General features: G+C 42.3%; 2 protein-coding genes across 19 annotated transcripts in view; one reads left to right on the top strand and one right to left on the bottom strand.

Annotated features, from left to right (window-relative positions):
* The window catches only part of LOC106591759 (autophagy-related protein 2 homolog B), a 30486-nt gene extending 18867 nt beyond the window's left edge, over positions 1 to 11619 (bottom strand). For 7 of the 16 annotated variants that reach the window (XR_006769432.1, XR_006769422.1, XR_006769436.1 and 4 more), the window contains exons 1-16: positions 11538 to 11619; positions 10515 to 10905; positions 10244 to 10406; positions 9930 to 10082; positions 9732 to 9834; positions 9414 to 9576; positions 9149 to 9328; positions 8921 to 9032; positions 8155 to 8304; positions 7879 to 8021; positions 7659 to 7770; positions 7011 to 7254; positions 4889 to 5051; positions 957 to 1049; positions 522 to 710; positions 68 to 341 (exon numbers count right to left, since the gene is read on the bottom strand). Coding sequence is in view for 10 of the 16 variants with exons in the window: in XM_045716186.1 (XP_045572142.1) it covers positions 68 to 341; positions 522 to 710; positions 957 to 1049; positions 4889 to 5051; positions 7011 to 7254; positions 7659 to 7770; positions 7879 to 8021; positions 8155 to 8304; positions 8921 to 9032; positions 9149 to 9328; positions 9414 to 9576; positions 9732 to 9834; positions 9930 to 10082; positions 10244 to 10406; positions 10515 to 10676 (2404 nt within the window). In the remaining 6 variants the exon portion in view is untranslated. The remainder of the gene's footprint in view (positions 1 to 67; positions 342 to 521; positions 711 to 956; positions 1050 to 4888; positions 5052 to 7010; positions 7255 to 7658; positions 7771 to 7878; positions 8022 to 8154; positions 8305 to 8920; positions 9033 to 9148; positions 9329 to 9413; positions 9577 to 9731; positions 9835 to 9929; positions 10083 to 10243; positions 10407 to 10514; positions 10906 to 11537) is intronic. The other 9 variants (XM_045716175.1, XM_014182999.2, XM_014183148.2 and 6 more) reach the window with 6 other exon arrangements.
* A 90-nt stretch (positions 11620 to 11709) lies between these two features.
* gskip (gsk3b interacting protein) lies at positions 11710 to 15382 on the top strand. 3 transcript variants are annotated; one of them, XM_014183756.2, is made up of 3 exons: positions 11710 to 11853; positions 12759 to 12998; positions 13113 to 15382. In XM_014183756.2, exons 2-3 carry the CDS (start codon positions 12762 to 12764, stop codon positions 13269 to 13271), a joined length of 396 nt encoding a protein of 131 aa, XP_014039231.1. In that variant the 5' UTR covers positions 11710 to 11853; positions 12759 to 12761; the 3' UTR covers positions 13272 to 15382. The 3 variants fall into 3 exon arrangements, with proteins under 3 accessions (XP_014039231.1, XP_014039103.1, XP_014039167.1); XM_014183628.2 differs by having other exon boundaries at positions 11716 to 12068; XM_014183692.2 differs by lacking the exon at positions 11710 to 11853 and adding an exon at positions 11880 to 12068 and having other exon boundaries at positions 12762 to 12998.
* Positions 15383 to 20740: the final 5358 nt, after the last annotated feature.

Here is a 20740-nt window from a genome sequence, read left to right as displayed (position 1 = left end):
TGATGTGTATCAAAAATGGTTCTGGTTTTGAGGCTACTCTGTCCTTTAGCAGCTGGATGACACATACCGACTAGCTCCCTGAAGGTGAGCTCCATCTTGGTCTGCTCAGGGGAGCTTCCCCCTGTGAACTCTGTCTTCACCTCCAGGTCCTCCAGCTCCAGGTACAGAACCTCCTTCTGCAGGGACTTCTTAAACCAGGGGCCCCTCTCCTGGTCCGAGCGCAGGTCTGGGATAGGGAAGCGCACCACCAGGCTCAACACAGGGGCGTTGACTGTTATCAATAAGTGGGTGTTGGCCGGAGTACGGCTGTCATCAAGGAAGACCTCTGTAAAGGCCTTGTGCTGTGGGGTGGAAGCAGAAACCAGTATTTGATGTGATGTTGTTTTTCATATTTACTGCAACAACAGTCAGCTCCTTCACACACAAGTTTACAAAAATCTTTACAATGTAGAAATGCTGATATGACTGCTAAAAAGCACTAAAAGAGCCTTGAGACAAAGTAGTGTGAAGACAGTCCTCACCAAGCTGATGTGTTTATTATAGGAGGTGTACATATGAGAAGCCATCATCTCCGTGGTGACCAGTTTCTGTGGCTGCAGCAGAGAGTTGAGGCGGTCCACGATGCTGATATCCACTTCAGAGCGGACCGCCCCCAACTCCACCTGAAAGTCAGCCTTCCTGGGTATGGTACTCAGACGCACCTGTCCACCCTGGACATAGGAGTGTAAGGGAGTACTGTATCAGGCACTGTACAGAATTAGTTACATACATTGTGGGCCGAATCCTAACTTGAGATGTAATTTCAATTGCCACACAAATCTCCCTTTGACATTAATACATAAGTGATGCAAAATTAAGTTTCAGTTACTTGAGGGTCGCAAATTGGGTTGCGGAACTGGGAATCCAATCACAGTGCATTCATTTCAGCTTCTAATCTCACTAAGATGTGCTCTTACCTGCGGCCCTCTGCGTTCAGACAGTTTGTAGTGCAGGTGGAGGCAGGTGGCAGATGGTGCCTCAGCGGTGACAGGGGTGTCAAATGTCAGGAGCTGAGGTAGGACAGACAGAGCGAACATAAATGCATCTCTATAAGCACTGTGGGAGAAAAACTCATGACTCTGATTCCATTTCCATTATTAGCAGCATTTAGGCTGTCCACTTTGAAGAGCTGAGACAGAATGGCTATATAAGGAATGGAACATATAGGACCAGGGCCTGCTACCATTATAACCTATACAGCTGTCAGATGTGGGCGTTAACAAGCAAGAACTGAGATGGAGAGATAATGGTGAAGAACAAGGGAAGCTATTTTCATATAGCGTGAGGGGACTCTATACGTTAAGCAAAGACAGAATCCTATTAAGATAGGACTCTGTAATATGAGAATTTAGTCTTTTTCATGGAAGGGCTCGGCTCTGTTGCGTGTGTAATAGGGTCCTTCCATGGAAGGGCTCGACTTTGCTACTCTGTATTAAAGTCTATACTGAATTCAAAAGTTCTTGTAAGAGTGTTATATTTTTGAAGCAATATCCCACGACAGCACATGTATGCCTAGATCCCAAAATTGATTTGAACATCAGTTACGATATCAAATCCAATCAAATTGTATGTCACATGCTCTGAATACAACAGTGAAATGCTTACTTACAAGCCCTTAACCAACAACACAGTTTTAAGAAAATACCAACAACAAACAAAGTAAGAGATAAGAATAACTAATTATTAAAGAGCAGGAGTAAATAACAATAGCGGGGCTATATACAGGGTGTAACGGTACAGAGTCAATGTGTGGGGGCACCGGTGCCAAGGTAATATGTACATGTGGGTAGAGTTATTAAAGTGACTATGCATAGATAATAGCAGAGAGTAGCAGCAGCGTTCTGGGGGGGGCAAGGCAAATAGTCTGGGTAGCCATTTGATTAGCTGTTCAGGAGTCTTATGGCTTGGGGGTAGAAGCTATTTAGGAGCCTCTTACACCTAGACTTGGCGCTCCGGTACCGCTTGCCGTGCGGTAGCAGAAACAAGTCTATGACTAGGGTGGCAGGAGTCTTTGACAATTTTTAGGGCCTTCCCCTGACACCTCCTGGTATAGAGGTCCTGGATGACAGGAAGCTTGGCCCCGGTGATGTACTGGGCCGAACGCACTACCCTCTGTAGTGCTTTGCGGTCAGAGGCCGAGCAGTTGCCATACCAGGCAGTGATGCAACCCATCAGGATGCTCTCGATGGTTCAGCTGTAAAACCTTCTGAGAATCTGAGGACCTATGCCAAATCTTTTCAGTCTCCTGAGGCGGAATAGATATTTTGTTGTACCCTCTTCACGACTGTCTTGGTGTGCTTGGACCATGTCAGTTTGTTGGTGATGTGGACACCAAGGAACTTGAAACTCTCAATCTGCTCCACTGCAGCCCCGAGAATGGGGGTGTGCTCGGTCCTCCTTTTCCTATAGTCCACGATCATCTTCTTTGTCTTGATCACGTTGAGGGAGAGGTTGTTGTCCTTGCACCACATGGTCAGGTCTCTGACCTCCTCCCTATAGGCTGTCTCATCGTTGTCGGTGATCAGGCCTACCACTGTTGTGTCATCAGCAAACTTAATGATGGTGTTGGAGTCGTGCCTGGCCGTGCAGTCATGAGTGAACAGGGAGTACAGGAGGGGACTGAGCACGCACCCCTGAGGGGCCCCCGTGTTGAGGATCAGCGTGGCGGATGTGTTGTTACCTACCCTTACCACCTGGGGGCAGCCCGTCAGGAAGTCCAAGATCCAGTTGCAGAGGGAGGTGTTTATTCCCAGGGTCCATAGCTTAGTGATGAGCTTTGAGGGCACTATGATGTTGAATGCTGAGCTGTAGTCAATGAATAGCCTTCTCCTCTTGTCCAGGTGTGAAAGGGCAGTGTGGAGTGCAATAGAGATTGCATTATCTGTGGATCTGTTGATGCGGTATGCAAATTGGAGTGGGTCTAGGGTTTCTGGGATAATGGTGATGATGTGAGCCATGACCAGCCTTTCAAAGCATTTCATGGCTACAGACGTAAGTTCTACGGGTCGGTAGTCATTTAGGCAGGTTACCTTAGTGTTCTTTGGCACAGGGACTATGGTGGTCTGCTTGAAACATGTTGGTATTACAGACTCGGACAGGGAGAGGTTGAAAATGTCAGTGAATACACTTGCCAGTTGGTCAGCACATGCTCGGAGTACACGTCCAAGTAATTATTCTGGCCCTGCGGCCTTCTGAATGTTGACCTGTTTAAAGGTCTTACTCACATCGGCTGCGGAGAGCGCGATCACAGTGGTCTGGAACAGCTGATGCTCTCATGCATGTTTCAGCGTTACTTGCCTCAAAGCGTGCATAGAAGTAGTTTTGCTCATCTGGTAGGCTCATGTCCCTGGGCAGCTCTCGGCTGTGCTTCCCTTTGTAGTCTGTAATAGTTTGCAGGCCCTGCCACATCCAACGAGCGTCGGAGCCGGTGTAGTACGATTCGATATTAGTCCTGTATTGACGCTTTGCCCGTTTGATGGTTCGTCAGAAGGCATAGCGGGATTGCTTATAAGCTTCCGGGTTAGAGTCCCGCTCCTTGAAAGCGGGACTCTAGCTCAGTGCCAATGTTGCCTGGTTGGGGTATGTACGTACAGTCACTGCGGGGGTGACGTCCTCGATGCACTTATTGATAAAACCAGTGACTGATGTGGTGTACTCCTTAATGCCATCGGAAGAATCCCAGAACATATTCCAGTCTGTGCTAGCAAAACAGTCCTGTAGTTTAGAATCTGCTTCATCTGACCACTTTTTTATAGACTGAGTCACTGGTGCTTCCTGCTTTACATTTTGGCTTGTAAGCAGGAATCAGGAGGATAGAATTATGGTCAGATTTGCTAAATGGAGGGCAAAGGAGAGCTTTGTATGCATCTCTGTGTGTGGAGTAAAGGTGGTCTAGCTAGATTTTTTCCCCCCTCTGGTTGCACATTTAACATGCTGATAGAAATGAGGTAAAACGGATTAAAGTTTCCCTGCATTAACGTCCCCGGCCACTAGGAGCGCCGCCTCTGGATGAGCGTTTTCCTGTTTGCTTATGGCGGTATACAGCTCATTGAGTGCGGTTTTAGTGCCAGCATCGGTCTGTGGTGGTATGTAGACAGCTACGAAAAATACAGAAATTCTCTAGCTAGATAGAGTATCTCATGATAAGCTGTAGACCACACTACCTCAGGCGAGCAAAACCTTGAGACTTCCTTAGATATCGTGCACCAGCTGTTGTTTACAGAAATGCATAGGCCCCCGCCCCGTGTCTTACCAGAGGCTGCTGTTCTATCCTGCCGATAGAGTGTATAACCCGCCAGCTGTATGTTCTTAATGTCGTTGTTCAGCCACGACTCAGTGAATCATAAGATATTACAGTTTTTAATGTCCCGTTGGTAGGATATACGTACTTTCAGTTCATCCCATTTATTTTCCAGCGATTGAACGTTATCTAGCAGGACGGAAGGCATGGGCAGATTAGTCACTCGTCGCCTGATCCTCACAAGGCACCCTGATCTCTTTCCATGAAAACTGTGTTTCCTTCTCTAGCGAATAACGGGGATCTGGGCCTGGTCGGGTGTCTGAATTATATCCCTCCCGTCCGACTCATTGAAGAAAAACTCTTCGTCCAGTTTGAGATGAGCAATCGCAGTTCTGATGTCCAGAAGCTATTTTCGGTCATAAGAGATGGTAGCAGCAACATCATGTACAAAACAATTTACGAACAACGCAAAAAAAGAACAGCATGGTTAGCTAAGAGCCGATAAGACGGCAGCCTTCCCACCCAGGGCCATCATGGTCATGTGTTGTAATCGGAGTGCTTGGACACTCTGTGGATGTGAATGGGTGTTGTTGGTGCGGAGGCCTTTACCTCTGTGTACTGGACTCCTCTCGGAGACGCACCGCTTTGAGACTCAGAGGGGAAGAGACACTCCAGCAGCTCCATATGACGGAGAGACATGTCTGTGCTGAAGGTGCGCAGGCTGGAGCTCTGACAGTGCTCATAGGTCACCTTCATCCCCTGAGCCACACACCTGGAGAGATAGAGGACACATATGAGATCGAGAGCATCTTGACTGGTTGCATCACCGCCTGGTAGGGCAACTGCTTGGCCTCCGACCGCAAGGCACTACAGAGGGTAGTGCGAACGGCCCAGTACATCACTGGGGCCAAGCTTCTTGCCATCCAGGACCTCTATACCAGGCAGTGTCAGGGGAAGGCCCCCCTTCAAAGACTCCACATTGACTCTGTATCGGTACCCCCGTATATAGTCTCGCTATTCGGCCCCCTTGAACTTTGACCGTTTGCCACATTTCAGGCTTCAAACATAAAGATATAAAACTGTATTTTTTTGTGAAGAATCAACAACAAGTGGGACACAATTATGAAGTGGAACGAAATTTATTGGATATTTCAAACTTTTTTAACAAATAAAAAACGGAAAAATTGGCCGTGCAAAATTATTCAGCCCCTTTACTTTCAGTGCAGCAAACTCTCTCCAGAAGTTCAGTGAGGATCTCTGAATGATCCAATGTTGACCTAAATGACTAATGATGATAAATAGAATCCACCTGTGTGTAATCAAGTCTCCGTATAAATGCACCTGCTCTGTGATAGTCTCAGAGGTCCGTTTAAAGCGCAGAGAGCATCATGAAGAACAAGGAACACACCAGGCAGGTCCGAGATACTGTAAGCGATAATATTGAAATGGAAGGAGTATCAGACCACTGCAAATCTACGAAGACCCGGCCGTCCCTCTAAACTTTCAGCTCATTCAAGGAGAAGACTGATCAGAGATGCAGCCATGATCACTCTGGATGAACTGCAGAGATCTACAGCTGAGGTGGGAGACTCTGTCCATAGGACAACAATCAGTCGTATACTGCACAAATCTGGCCTTTATGGAAGAGTGGCAAGAAGAAAGCCATTTCTTAAAGATATCCATAAAAAGTGTCGTTTAAAGTTTGCCACTAGCCACCTGGGAGACACACCAAACATGTGGAAGAAGGTGCTCTGGTCAGATGAAACCAAAATCGAACTTTTTGGCAACAATGCAAAACGTTATGTTTGGCGTAAAAGCAACACAGCTCATCACCCTGAACACACCACTGTCAAACATGGTGGTGGCAGCATCATGGTTTGGGCCTGCTTTTCTTCAGCAGGGGCAGGGAAGATGGTTAAAATTGATGGGAAGATGGATGGAGCCAAATACAGGACCATTCTGGAAGAAAACCTGATGGAGTCTGCAAAAGACCTGAGACTGGGACGGAGATTTGTCTTCCAGCAAGTCAATGATCCAAAACATAAAGCAAAATCTACAATGGAATGGTTCACAAATAAACATATCCAGGTGTTAGAATGGCCAAGTCAAAGTCCAGACCTGAATCCAATCGAGAATCTGTGGAAAGAACTGAAAACTGCTGTTCACAAACGCTCTCCATCCAACCTCACTGAGCTCGAGCTGTTTTGCAAGGAGGAATGGGCAAAAATTTCAGTCTCTCGATGTGCAAAACTGATAGAGACATACCCCAAGCGACTTACAGCTGTAATCGCAGCAAAAGGTGGCGCTACAAAGTATTAACAATTTTTCAGCTTTTTATTCGTTAAAAAAGTTTGAAATATCCAATAAATTTCGTTCCACTTCATGATTGTGTCCCACTTGTTGTTGATTCTTCACAAAAAATTACAGTTTTATATCTTTATGTTTGAAGCCTGAAATGTGGCAAAAGGTCAAAAAGTTCAAGGGGGCCGAATACTTTCGCAAGGCACTGTATTTCACTGCTGCTCTTTAATTACTTGTTACTTTTTTTTAAACTGCATTGTTGGTTAGGGGCTCGTAAGTAAGCATTTCACTAAGGTCTACACCTGTTGTATTCAGCGCACGTGACTAATAACATTTGATTTGACATATGCAAAATGGAGTTGAGTCAGTCAAGTTACTAAGGAGGTAAAGGAGATTCAAAAATATTAACAGACAATGTCAATAAGATCACCTGAGGTGGTCGTAGGGGCAGGCTTCATCAAAAGCTGCCCTAAACTGGATGAATCCATCTGCGGGGAGCTGGTGAGAGCAGACCATCCTAAAGAAGTCAGCAGCCATGGGGGTCAGGGGGCTGGGGGCAGCATCCGGCAGGGGCAGGGGGTCAATGTGGAGAACACACACAGCTAGGTTCCCCAGTGTCAGCCTGAAGACCAGCTCTGGCCTGGACTCATCACTGTGGGCTTTGGTTGGGTGGGCTGACACACAGGACAAAATGTGTGAATTAATGACTTGTAAACATAAACACTACCATGACATTTCTGTTTTCTCCGGTGTCAAACAATGTTAGATTAAGAAGTTACTGTCTTAAGAACTGAATAGGAATACTGACTCAAACAGCTTTCTTCCTTTAAAAAATAATGTTTATCCATCTGCTGAATTTATTCTAAATGGTAGTGAGTGAGAGTGCATGATGCTGGTTCTTAGGCTACGTTCACACAGGCAGCCCAATTCTGATCTTTTTTCCACCGATTTTTCTTTTGACCAATCACATCAGATCTTTTCACATCAGCTCTTTTTCAGAGCTGATCTGATTGGTCAAAACACCAATTAGCGAGGAAAAAATATCACAATTGGGCTGCCTGTGTGAATGCAGTATTACAGGTCTGTCTCAGCAGTTTGTGTTGGAGTTGTGAGTCCCGTGTCAGGAATGGGCTTTCCTGGGACTGCTTCTCCCTCTGTCTGGGCACATCCAGGTAATCGTCCCAGAGGATCTTAGAGGACAAAAGAACAAAGAAATGTACTATGTTACAATCCCCATACCGTTAGGTTAAGCTGCTAAACAATACAATGGACAATAAATACTGTATATTGAGGCATACCGTGGTATTGCCAGTAGACTCTCCTAGGGAGGGGGAGTAGTTACTGTTGAGTGACAGATCCACAGTGGGCGGTTCCCCCAGGGGAGGGAGGGATGACAGGCTATGAGACATGTCCATGTCAGCCATGGAGAAGAAGACATCCTCTGTGCCAACAACAAAGAAGCTAGATCAAACAATTGTTAATGATATCAAGATATGGGCCTACAAAAACAAAAAGCGCAATCCAAATCACCAGGTTATTAAATATAGTAGGTGCGGGTAACAGTTCATCCGAACCTCGGCTGGACACAGTTCTGGTGGTCTGGCTCACGAAGAGGTCAGGGTCGGACTCCTTCTTCAGGCAGCGGTTTAGCTCCATATGGAGCCGATACTCATCCTCATGCTGCATGGGACGGTTCCTCTTGTCCTTCCCCCACTCCGGCCCAGCTTCGCACACAAAAGCAGAGGATTTTAGTGTTTCACTCACCAACGTCTGACACAGCTCCTTTTAAGAAGCCTCTCCTTCCAGTTCTCTTTTCAGTTCTCTGCTGCCAATGACTGGAACGAACCACAAAAATCTCTGAAACTGGAAACACTTATCTCCCTCACTAGCTTTAAGCACCAGCTGTCAGAGCAGCTCACAGATCACTGCACCTGTACATAGCCCATCTATAAATAGCCCCAACAACTACCGCTTCCCCTACTGTATTTATTTATTTTGCTCCTTTGCACCCCAGTATTTCAACTTTGCACACTCATCTACCATTCCAGTGTTTTAATTGCGATATTGTATTTACCTCGTCACCATGGCCTATTTATTGCCGTTACCTCCCTTATCTCACCTCATTTGCTGACATTGTATATAGACTTATTTTTCTACTGTATTTTTGACTGTATGTTTGTTTTACTCCATGTGTAACTCTGTGTTGTTATATGTGTCGAACTGCTTTGCTTTATCTTGGCCAGGTCGTAGTTGTAAATGAGAACTTGTTCTCAACTTGCCTACCTGGTTAAATAAAGTTGAAATGTAAAATTATAAAAATATATATATATATTCAATTACCATAATTAAACCAACCTGAGCCTGAAAAAACTCCAAACATGTCCAAGAGTAGGTGAACGTGCCGTGGAGATAGCAGCACGATCATTGTGCTAATCTGTCCATCAACATCCAACTGAAAAACAAAAATACTGTTGTAAAGACCAAGACAATAGACATTTTGTGCATTTCAGCGTGTCCAAGTTTCACAGTTGCTGTGCCATTTCAATCATGTGAGAATGCTGTACCAACCTTTGCTCCAGGCATGGTTTGATTCTGTTTCAGGACAAGGGACAGTTCAATTCTGCCGCTAAGGTGACCAATCTGCATGGGTTCAAAGAGTGTTGCTGAGGAAACAGGCTCTGTGAACTGGGGGTGTGGCTCACAGATGATTCTAGGGTTCCAGCTGGGGGATAGCTTGGCCTCTGTCTCCTGGGGGGGTGCAAAAAGGGGGTGCATTAGTATATGTTCTCTATACTTACAAAGTACACAGAGGATTATTTTAATGTAGACTCACTGTTGGGGTGGGTGAGGACTTGAAGCCGGCTCTGGCCGCCTCTGAGAACTCGTCCCAGAAGACGGTGACTCCCTCCAGCTGCAAGTTTTTATGTGCAAATGTGGTGGGTTGGTGCACATTTACGCTGGAGCTCTCCTCACCAGTCTCATCACAGTAAACAATCCTGAACAACACAACACAGATAAGGATGTAAGAGCTCATGTAGAGTGTAAATGTATCGAAAATGCTAAATAAAATCAGAAATACCTAAGTTAAAGGTATTGGGCACTACTTGAAGATAAATGTGCAAGTAGTTCCCTACTTGTAACCTCAACTTACTTGTTGATGCGCAACTCAAGAGCGATTCCTGTTTTGGAATTTTCCGTAAAATGTTCGATTCTGAGAACAGTGTCCAAAAAAGTCACCTTGACCCTTCTCAGAACTAAAGAAATGACAAAGAAGACATTGTTATCAATCCTCTGATGCTTGGAAAGAAAGCCCACTCAAGTGTTGTTGTATGGTAATGATCTACCACACCCGTCTCTATGGTCTCTGCAAACTTCTCCAATCCCTCCAATGGCTGGAAGCTCTCCCCCAAGTCATCTGTTAGTCTCTGGCTCAGACACTCTTTGGCAAGCTGCATGCTACTCGTCATGAAGCTGGACCAATACATGGGTTCCATACCTGAGGCTAGAGGCACACAAGGGTCAACATTGTCAACATGGTTTATTTATCTGTAGTTGATGTGGAATCGCTAGCTAGTTAGATGTGTGTGCACTAGTAGCAGCCATAATGCAATGATGATGATGAAGAGACAAACAGAGATGGAGGTGATTGAGGTGTCCCCTCACCCATACGTGGTATGGGTCTGAACACCATCTCCAACCCCTTGACCTCCAGGGCACAGTTCTCCTGCAGCAGGGACGCCCATGGTACGGTCAGAGAGATGGTCTGGATGAAGCCCTCTATTACCTCGAAGGGGGCATCCACTGACTCAAGGATCTCATTTAAAGACTGAGGGGGGAGAAAAAGCTCTCAGGCAAAGGTACACTGTCAGTATGTATGTCAATACAAATCCCATTATTAATATTTGCTTAGCTACATTACAAAGGTTGAACTTACCCACTTGTCCAACGGCACTTGTGCCAGTGATCCAGTGCCTTGATAGAGGTCTAAGCTAAGCTGATCTAAGCTCAGCTTCTCTTGTAGGAAATTGCCCAAATACCGATGCAAAAGGTATCTGCATGCCCGCTTCTTTAAAGATTCAGAAAATGGCCAAGGCATGTTGGTCTGATAATTGTGGTGGCTTCCAAATGGCTGTTGAATTCAGTATTCAACAAATATGTTGTATGGAGAAAAAGGATGTTGGATAACTATATATTTATCTTCAAATAATTTAGCATTGGTAGTATCAGACTTGTCATTCTGATGACTTCCAAAAGACAGGAAAACATCCTTTACACCCAGGGAGAAGGAGATCTGTAGTAATAATTTCAACTTCAGTTTGCCGTACCTGCCAATGAGATGGAACATAACATTGAAACTCTCAACTATACATTTGATCACCACATTAGATGACAAGTTACTCAGTACCAGTACCATGTACAGAAGCAATATTATTGTCACTCCCAGGAGGAGAGGTAGACAGCATTACTGTTAGTAGCTGCATGTTATTTACACCACCCTCACCCTTAATTCTAAGCTTCGGGCTAAAATCTAAACCGAATGGGTGGCATTATCAGCTAGCTTGCCAAAACTGACTCTGGCATCACGTCATTACTTACTAACGCCGGGTGTCTGCTCATTTGATAATCCTGTCCATAACGCTAACTGAAAAAATCCGACATCTAGGGTTCTTTTAATGGTTTGACAATACTGCTAGCCCCAAAATAATCTTACAGTTTGATATCAAGGATGTAGTTAGTACGACAAGTTTGGAGGGTATGTCGATGGCTATCAAATTAAATCCCCACAGCATCGACTTGTTGTTTCTCGTCTGGGATTGTTTATTAGTTAGCACCGAGCTAGCATGAACCTCTTTAACGTCTTGAATATAGCTCAACTGACATGGTAAGGCAGTATGTTACATGTCATATAATGGGTTCTATATAGCAATTTAATCACAGAATAGCTTTCATTTCTCACCTTCTGTATGAATTGTTTACAAACAGTTTCATGACTCCGCACCGTTGACGCTTTCCACGTTCCGCTCTACGTAAAAATACAGGCGGAAGTACACATTCAAACTCCACCCCCTTTCTGCGTAAATCAACTAAAAGTGTTTACTGCGCATATGCTTTTAGCAAAGCCTTTTCATGCACAAGCCATTCCACTTTAACTTTTTCGCATGACTTCTGAATAATTGCAATGTTGAAAGAGAAGGTATTATCACAATGTTTAACTACGGTGGTGTTAAAACAGAACAACTGGCATTGATCAGAAGATTTTGATATCTGAAATTGTGAGTCGTTATTGATTTTCCTGTTTGTGACAATCTTGATTATTATTATTTTAAATTATTTTGTTATTGATATTGTTAATTAATAATTTACAAAGTACGCTTTGGCAATATCTACATTGTTACGTCATGCTGATAAAGCAATAGAAATCAAAATCTTCATGAACAAAAATCTTTGTTGATCACCCGGAAGTACAGTAAAAACAACCACGGAGGAGGTGAGTAACGCAGCTAGAAAAACTAATTTGACAAAAAGGACAATATTTCCTGATACTGTTGAAGTTTACATATATTCATGATTATATCATTGTAAAAACAATTCCTACTATAAAGAGAACCCATAGCCACGGATATTGGCTGCTATTGGCCGTAAGCTAGCTAGCAAGCTAACATGGTGATGATGGTGGACTGTCTTGTCACTGAATGATAAGTGGTAAACAGTAATAACTATGTTATTGGATACTAGCGCTAGTCATACTCTAACTCGTCACAATAGTTTTCACATTATTAATTAATTAATTAATTCAAAACCATCACAACACACCAGCCTTTAAAGCCCTACTAATATTTGTTAGCCATCACAGACTGGGCCCAGCCACCAAAAAAAGTAAACCCTTGAGCTAACGTTAGGTGGATTCCATGATGGTGGAACTTGCTTGTGTCATCTACCTCCTTGGATATAGTGCGAGGAACGTTCATTTAAAGCTTTACATCTTAGTTTACAATGTATCCGATGACCACAAAAACACATGTATTATTGTATGGTAAAACACTTGTAGTTAAAACAGTTGTACTTAGCTAGGATAAATAAAGGTGGGAAAAAAAGGATTTAGCTACTATACTTCATTTTCTGATTGTACCTTTAACCTCACAATTGTGTCTGGTGTTTTTGTGTGTGTCTGGTGAAGAAGATGGAGATAGACTACCAACCAGAGGACTCACCTGTCTCCTTATTCGATGAAGACTGTATTGATCACGTGAAGGACATGAGGTTGGAAGCAGAGGCAGTGGTCAACGATGTGTTATTCGCCGTGGCCAAAATGTATGTGTCCTCAAATTTGGACAGTGCTTTGGCTGTGGCCTACATAAACGTGGAAACAAGAGAGGGCAATCGCTATTGCCTTGAGCTCAATGAAGCTGGACTAAGGGTGAGGGATATCAACAGTATTTAATTTGTGCCATTATTTAATTTGTGATGTTCAGCTGTTATTCTATGTAGGCCTACTGGTATATGATTGACCACTCTCTATTTTACCTTACAGGTGGTTGGCTACGCCTTTGACCAGGTGGATGAGAGCTTGAGCACCCAATACTTTGAGACTATTTATTCACTGCTGGATACCCTCAGCCCAGGCTACAGAGAAGCCTTTGGGAATGCCCTGCTACAGCGATTGGAGAGGCTGCAGCAAAATGGACAATGAAAGACAAAATGGAGCTAATGATGTGGAAGTAAAACAAGGGTTGTAGGGACATCAATTGTACTATGTGAATACAAACATAGCAACCTTTCTCATCAGGTTATTGACCAGACATCTAGCTACTACTACAGAACTAATGTACTACTAAAAGGCTCTGTAAGGTCAATCCGACGTCTGCAGTGACCATACTGCATTTATTGCGATACGGCCTCTGCAGAAGTCAGGGCATTTATACTTCTTGCGCTTAGCGGAGTAAAGCAGAGCTGTTATGAAGGAAGTGAGTTTGTGTATACACAGTACCTCCCGCCCCCACCTACCATCAACCAATTATGTCAATGTGGAGCTATACGGAGCCCTCCGCATTGGGTTTCATATTCATGTTATTCACAACAATGATTTAGACCTGCTGTGTCAGTCTGTGACCAGGATTATCTTCTGTCATCATTCACATTCAGGTTTCGTGGCCTTTGTAAAGAACTGTCTGTCAAGTTTGACAATATGTCGCAGTGTTTAACCCCCCCCGGAACTCTCACACTTCATTAACCCTGCTTTACCTCTACATAGGTAGATTATAATTTAACTATGTTACTTAAGGGCCTCCTGAGTGGCGCAAATGTCTAAGGCACTTCATCACAGTGCTAGAGGCGTCACTATAGACCCGGGTTCGATCCCAGGCTGTGACGCAGCCGGCCAGGCACATGCACGCTGACTTCCATCGCCAGTTGTACGGTGCGGCTGGCTTCCAGGTTAAGCGAGCAGTCCGGCTTGGCAGGTTCGTGTTTTGGAGGATGCATGCTCTCGGCCTTTGCCTCTCCTGAGTCCTCATGGGAGTTGCAGCGATGGGACAAGACTGTAACTACCAATTGGATATCACAAAATTGGGGAGAAAAAGTACCTAAAATATATTCAAATTCAAAATGTATGTTACTTAATGAAGTTGTCCTCTGCCATCCACTGAAATAAGTATATTTGGCCTTCTATGTACATCAGCGAGTGCATGTCTCATTGAAACAGCCAAAGAGAGAGAAGATGTGGGGATTGTTTTCAAAATCCATCAACTCTGATGTTATGACTCATAAACTGCCTTAACGATTGACCACGGTATGCTCTTTGGCAAAATAATGTAAAGTACAAAAATGTACATAACCCATGTCTTAGTTACTGAAGTGTTCATTGTTGTCATGGTAGTTAAACATTTATTGTTTGGCACTTTTCATTTAACACTCCTGAGTTTTGAATAACATTGAGAAGGGTCAAATATTATTCAAAACAGTCAAGTGGCCATTATTAGAAGGATTTTAAGGTCTGCTTTTGTTATTTGGGCAAATATAATTTATGCATTTCAAACAAGGAAATGCATTTTCATTTACTATTCACATTATTTTTATGAATACTAAATACAGATGTTGGTATTGACCTGATAGTTTGAGAAGAGGTCAGATGAGGGAGACATTTTTATGAAAAATATGTGAGCTACAGTTTCGTGTGGTTGAATTGAGGACTTCCTGGTGTCTGTCATATTATAGTATATTCTCATTTATGTTTCTCTGTTAAGTACCCCAAGCTATCATACTTTTTAGGCAAACAATTAAAGCACCTGAAGATGAGTTGAAGAGGATGTATCATTGATAAACAAACTGCTTTTAGTTCCTCAGTAAAAAGCACAGAAGATATGAGCGTTTACTACTGATTCCACAACTGAGAGTCAACAGTATTTTAATTCATTCAGATTTTGTGAAGACGCTTGATGATGTTGGCTTCAAGTCCTATCAGTTTTACAGTTCTGGTAATTTTCCACAGTTATTGTAATTTGTGTTGAGAATTTAGTTGTGTGTGAAATAAATGATTGTCCACTGTAGTGTCATTTAAATTGACTTAGTATCAAATCAGTTTACCCTGTAAAGGTAATTAGAATTTTTACTGTCATTGTTTGATGCTTACATTTGTGCAGACCAACAAAAGCTAGTTAAATACGTTTAATTTCCTTGTAATCTGCAATTTTGTTGCACTTATTGCTTTTGAAATGAGTGGTGTGTGTGCATCGGTTTTACCAAGGTGAATGAGTAAACCCTGTTATCCCATGTAATAAATTCTTAGGATCTTGAAAATGCTGAGGCATGTGTTATGTTCTTTTATTTGGTTATGGGCTTTGAAAGTTCAACAGCACACAACAGCATTTTATTTTGAGACATCTGCTTGTCCTTAATGTTAATCAGATGCGAAGGCAAATTACCAAAAAGGTAAAACTATAATACTACAAAATGTACGATTAAATAAAGACTATAAGATGTAACTATTAAGACATCTTGATTTTAATATCTAACCATTGCTGTTTGACAGTACAGAAGAATAAAAAATCCCCTCCCAAATTACTGAGTTACAACATATTTAGCAGTCAAAAGGAAATACAGTACATGCCAAATAGCTTTTCAGACCACACAGCAGCCTGTAAAAAATAAGCAAATATCTAGAAAGTTGCACTGCAATGTAAATAAAGTCTAGGAATTGATTGTTCACAGGAACATTAACAGACTCATTCTGATCAATCATTGACACTATTTGGCAGATGACTGAGTAGAATTTAGCAATACTTGGGTCATTCCATCAAATCAGTACCTTTTGGGTAGCGTAACTTGGTCAATATTTTTTATTTTATTTCACCTAATTTTAACATTCTGTCATGAAGAGCACATGTTCAACTTAATAAAACAAGTTTTTCCCCATCTCAAAAGGTTAAATAAAGTATATGACTATAGTAAGTACCTAATAAGTGTCAAATAAATTAACAGGGTTGACGATTTCATCTTAAATCAGCCATAAATCCGGTTGTAACGGGGAATGGAAGCTTGTGTGCAACAGGGAGGAAATTGTCAAAGACTCCAGCCACCCAAGTCATAGACTGTTCTCTCTGCTACTGCACGGTAAGCTGTATCGGAGTGCCAAAGACTGAAGAGCTCCTTAACAGCTTCTACCCCCAAGCCATAAGACTGCTGATCAGTTCTCAAATGGCTACCCAGACTATTTACATTGACCCCCTTATCTTATTCTAATCTATTCTTATTTTTTTGCACTGACTCTCTTGCACAAGCTCCATGTACACTCACTGGACTCTAACCACATACTCACACATACTACACTGACACTCCAACAACACACACACAGACACAAAACACGCACACACACACACACACACACACACATATATTGACGCCACACACACATACATTCACATTCCTTCACATATGTTGCTGCTACTCTCTGTTTATTATCTATGCATAGTCAATTTTCCCCTACCTACATGTACACATTAACTCGACTAACCTGTACCCCAGCACATTGAGTCGGTAGCAGTACCCCTTGTGTATAGCCTCGTTATTTTGATCTTATTGTGTTACTATCTTTCCTTTAGTTTATTTAGCAACATTTTGAATCTTTTTCTCTTTTTTTACTCTGCATTGTTGGTTAAGGGCTCGTAAAGTAAGCATTTCATGTTAAGGTCTACTACACCTGTTTTTATTGGGCACATGTAATACAATTTGATTTGATACATTTGAATGCAAGCTTCACAAGAAAAGTAATTGTTAAAACATTTCTAGCCTGTCTATCTATGGGCAACAGGGTTGATGTGTTATGCCCGACCTGCTCTGTTTTCCACCACAAAACACCAGAAAAATGTCCAGAAAGAGTAGAACCAGCTCTGGTTTTGCGCACACTCGGGCTTGTGCGGTGGAGGAGATCTTCGTGGGCTATACTCAGCCATGTCTCAGGGTAGTAAGTTGGTGGTCTGTTGATATCCCTCTAGTGGTGTGGGGGCTGTGCTTTGGCAAAGTGGGTGGGGTTATATCCTGCCTGGTTAGCCCTGTCCAGGGGTATTGTCGGACAGGGCCAAAGTGTCCCCCGACCCACCCCTGTCTCAGTCTCCAGTATCTATGCTGCAATAGTCTATGTGCTGGGGGCTAGGGTCAGTCTGTCCTATCTGGTGTAATTGTCCTGTCTTATCTTGTTTCCTGTGTGAATTTAAGTATATACGGCAACAAAAATTGGCAAAGAAATTAATACTGAATACAAAGCTTTATGTTTGGGACAAATCGAACAACACATCACTGAGTACCACTTCATATTTTCAAGCATGGTGGTGGCTGCATCATGTTATGGGTATGCTATCGGCAAGGACTAGGGTATATTATTTTTCTTAAATAAAAAAATGAATACAGCTAAGCACAGGCAGGCAAAATCCTAGAAGAAAACCTGCTTCAGTGTTCTTTCCAACAGACACTGAGAGAGGAATTCACCTTTCAGCAGGACAATAATCTAAAACACAAGGCCAAATCTACACAAGTTGCATCAAGACGGCATTGAATGTTCGAGTGGCCTAGTTAGTTTTAACTTGAAAATGGCTTTCTAGCAATAATCAACAACCAACCAGACAGAGCTTGAAGAATTTTTATAATAACTAGATGGTAATTTTCCATGAACAAAAATTGGTGGGACTTGCTTCAACTCTACAAGTATTTTTGTAGTAGTGGAAGCCAAGCACTTAAATATAGTCAAAGTTCAATTTAGTAAAATAATTGGTCTGATTACTTTGATAGACTACACTATCAATCTTATTACTTTGGATTATGGGGTAGTTAGATCACATATTTCATCACAAATAACTACACTCAGACTAGCCTACTACACTTTTATACACTCTCCTAGTAGAATACCACAGTATATGCAAACTGTAATAATAGAGTACAGAAGACAAGGAGGCGTTGTTGAAGTACAGTATATGTAAACTGTAATAAGTGTACAAAAAGCTAGCGTTGTTTAAAATAAATTAAAATCTTTAATTGTATCCCGAGGGGGGAAGGTAGTGATTGGTAGTAGTTATTACTATTCTGATTTCAGATTTGAATATCAGAGAAGTAGACCAAGGTGCCATGCCCTTTATGTTATCTACGATGCGTTGTTGGGAAAAGTCACATGTGACAAAAGTCACAATGTTTACTCATTATCTCATGCTTAGAATGTGCTCCCCCATTGTTATAATTAGAACGTTCTGAAAAGTTCCATGGTGGGAAGTTAGCTAAATGAGTTGATGTGGTTACAAAAACTGCTATACCTTGTTATTGGTAGTAGATATCTGTTCTTATTACCAGATTTGAAAAGCAGAGAAGTAGACCAAGATGTCATACCCTCTAGCTGTTTGTCTAACTTGTCTAACTCAAAATCTGAGACCCTAAGCTGCAAATATAGAAAACGTGCTGTAGCCTACCTTCAGAGATGGTGTAATTATTTTTGGACAGGGGGTAGAGGATTTTTCTTTCCTAATTTAAATATGTTTTTGCTTGTAATTTTCTAAACGTTTATAGGCTATTTGTTAGTCATCTTGTCTATTATTAGACACACGCAGACTCTATTCTGTCATTATATGTTGCCCTAGAAGACTAAATAAACCCTTACTCACCAGAATGTCAAATTATAGTTGACATCGTTAAAGTTCTCTGTCATATCTGCTTCTTTCCCGGAGCAAAGACGTTTAGAGACCAGGGAGAAAATGCAATAACAACCAAAACTGGGAATGATTTTCTGTGCAGTCTGAACTGTCTGAACTGTTGAAAGAAAATGTGAAAATGACCCAACATGTTTCGGGTAAGATTTCAGTTCAGCTTGGTTGCGCAGATAATGTGGTTGAAATACTATAATCTTTTATGATAAAGATAGCACCTCTAGTCCCTAACTGAGCATTCGTATTCTCTCAAGGAAAAAAATAAATCATATTTCTCCACTCCTGTTCTCTCAGCCTGGTCTCAGACTAGACATAACATTGTAAACATAAATTCGGGACACTCAAATTAGAATGATATGTTACCTTTGGTATGGTTACATTAGACAGAAGGTTACTTGAGGTGAACGTCTAGCAACCTTAAGGTTGCGTGTTTGAATCTCATCATCTCCAGCATTTTAGAATCTCATCAACTTTAGCAACTACTTACTACCTTTTAGCGACTTTGCATGTTAGCCAGTGGCGACCCATCATTCAGGGCAGGTGGGGCTGAGCCCCGCCTGTTTTGAGCACCACCTGTTTAGCTAAAAAATATATATCAATATTTGTTGTTGTTTTTGTTGCCTGTATTGCATGTTATTTTGGCATTAATACGTGTCACATATCAGTTTGCATACAATGTAAAAATATATAAATAATGTAGTTAATAAAACACGGTCTGTTTTTTGCTTTCTTGAGTAAGGCAGCTCCAAAATGCAGGTGTTTCAGCCAAGCTCAGTGCTTTCTGTGGTGGTGGGGCAGCCAGCAGAAAACATGGAGCGTAGAGGTTGGTAATGTTCTCTAGTTGCACTGTGATTGGCTCAGTGTTCTGTCACTCATGGGGACACTGCGTCACCGCAACATCTACGGGGAGAGCTCGAAAATTCAAGCCCCTTGGGTACTGCCATAGAGTTACAGTACATTAGAAGTGCCCATCCAAGAAGACTCAAGGTCATTGCCACAGATATAATGACGTCAAATCACGTTATATCTACCGTAGCTTTGATTGGACTGATCATGTCAACATCATACTTTCAAAATATTAGCTAGCAAGCTAGACAAGTAGTCATCATCATGAATCACATCGACAATCTACTGGCAAATCCTTTTCAAGCCTTGTCATATGAGGAGAAGTTATAGATAAAAATCTATCGGTGCTCATCGGTCATTGGGCATAAACATTACACAACAAGTTGGATATTGCAAATTCAACAATGAGTGGTTTGGAAGGAATCAGTGGCTAACTGCAAGCCTTGCAAAGGCACTCACTAGCCTACTATTCAGTGGAGTGGGTGTGTGGTCCAAGTCTGGGTTTAAGGGTCTCTTTTCCAAGCTTAAAAGGATAAACATTCAACACCAAGAGCCAGAGAAGGTTGAATACATTGGCCATGCTGTCAATCCAGCATGCCTTCTGCCGCATTCAAAACAGTGAGTTCAAGACAACTGAGAACTTGGGAAAAAAAGAGGGTCTCTTTCTAGAGCTCTGACCTGAAAATCACTGACGTCATGATTCAACATTGTTTATTTCAGTGTTCCCAGTTGTCTTGAAAGCACCATAAATCCAGAGAATGCCACATTTTGATTACAAAGTTTGATGACAAAATTTGCCCACAAGGACCGTCGCGCCACCTTCCTGTTCAAGTGAGCACAGAATAACAAGGTGAGTCCAAAAATGTCTTGTATGCTGCTGTATAAATTATGTAATATGCCAGGGAAATATGTACATTGTAGCTAAGAAAGTAATAGTAAGGGTATGTTGTGTAGTAAGCTGTTAGTAGCCCATGTGCCTCACCCTAATAATTTGGTCCCTTTCCCCCTCATAACTTAGCCTACTGTTCTGACTTGTTGGTGCACAAGTAGCGTATAGCCTGTTTTAGGGAAATGTAATCATCGAATATTGTAAGCGCTTTCATTGTCTGCTTATATCCCCTTTTATTTATCC

The sequence above is a fragment of the Salmo salar genome, chromosome ssa01 (assembly GCF_905237065.1).
Source record: "Salmo salar chromosome ssa01, Ssal_v3.1, whole genome shotgun sequence".
Lineage (NCBI taxonomy): Eukaryota > Metazoa > Chordata > Actinopteri > Salmoniformes > Salmonidae > Salmo > Salmo salar.
This window is presented reverse-complemented; position numbering and strand designations above follow the sequence as displayed.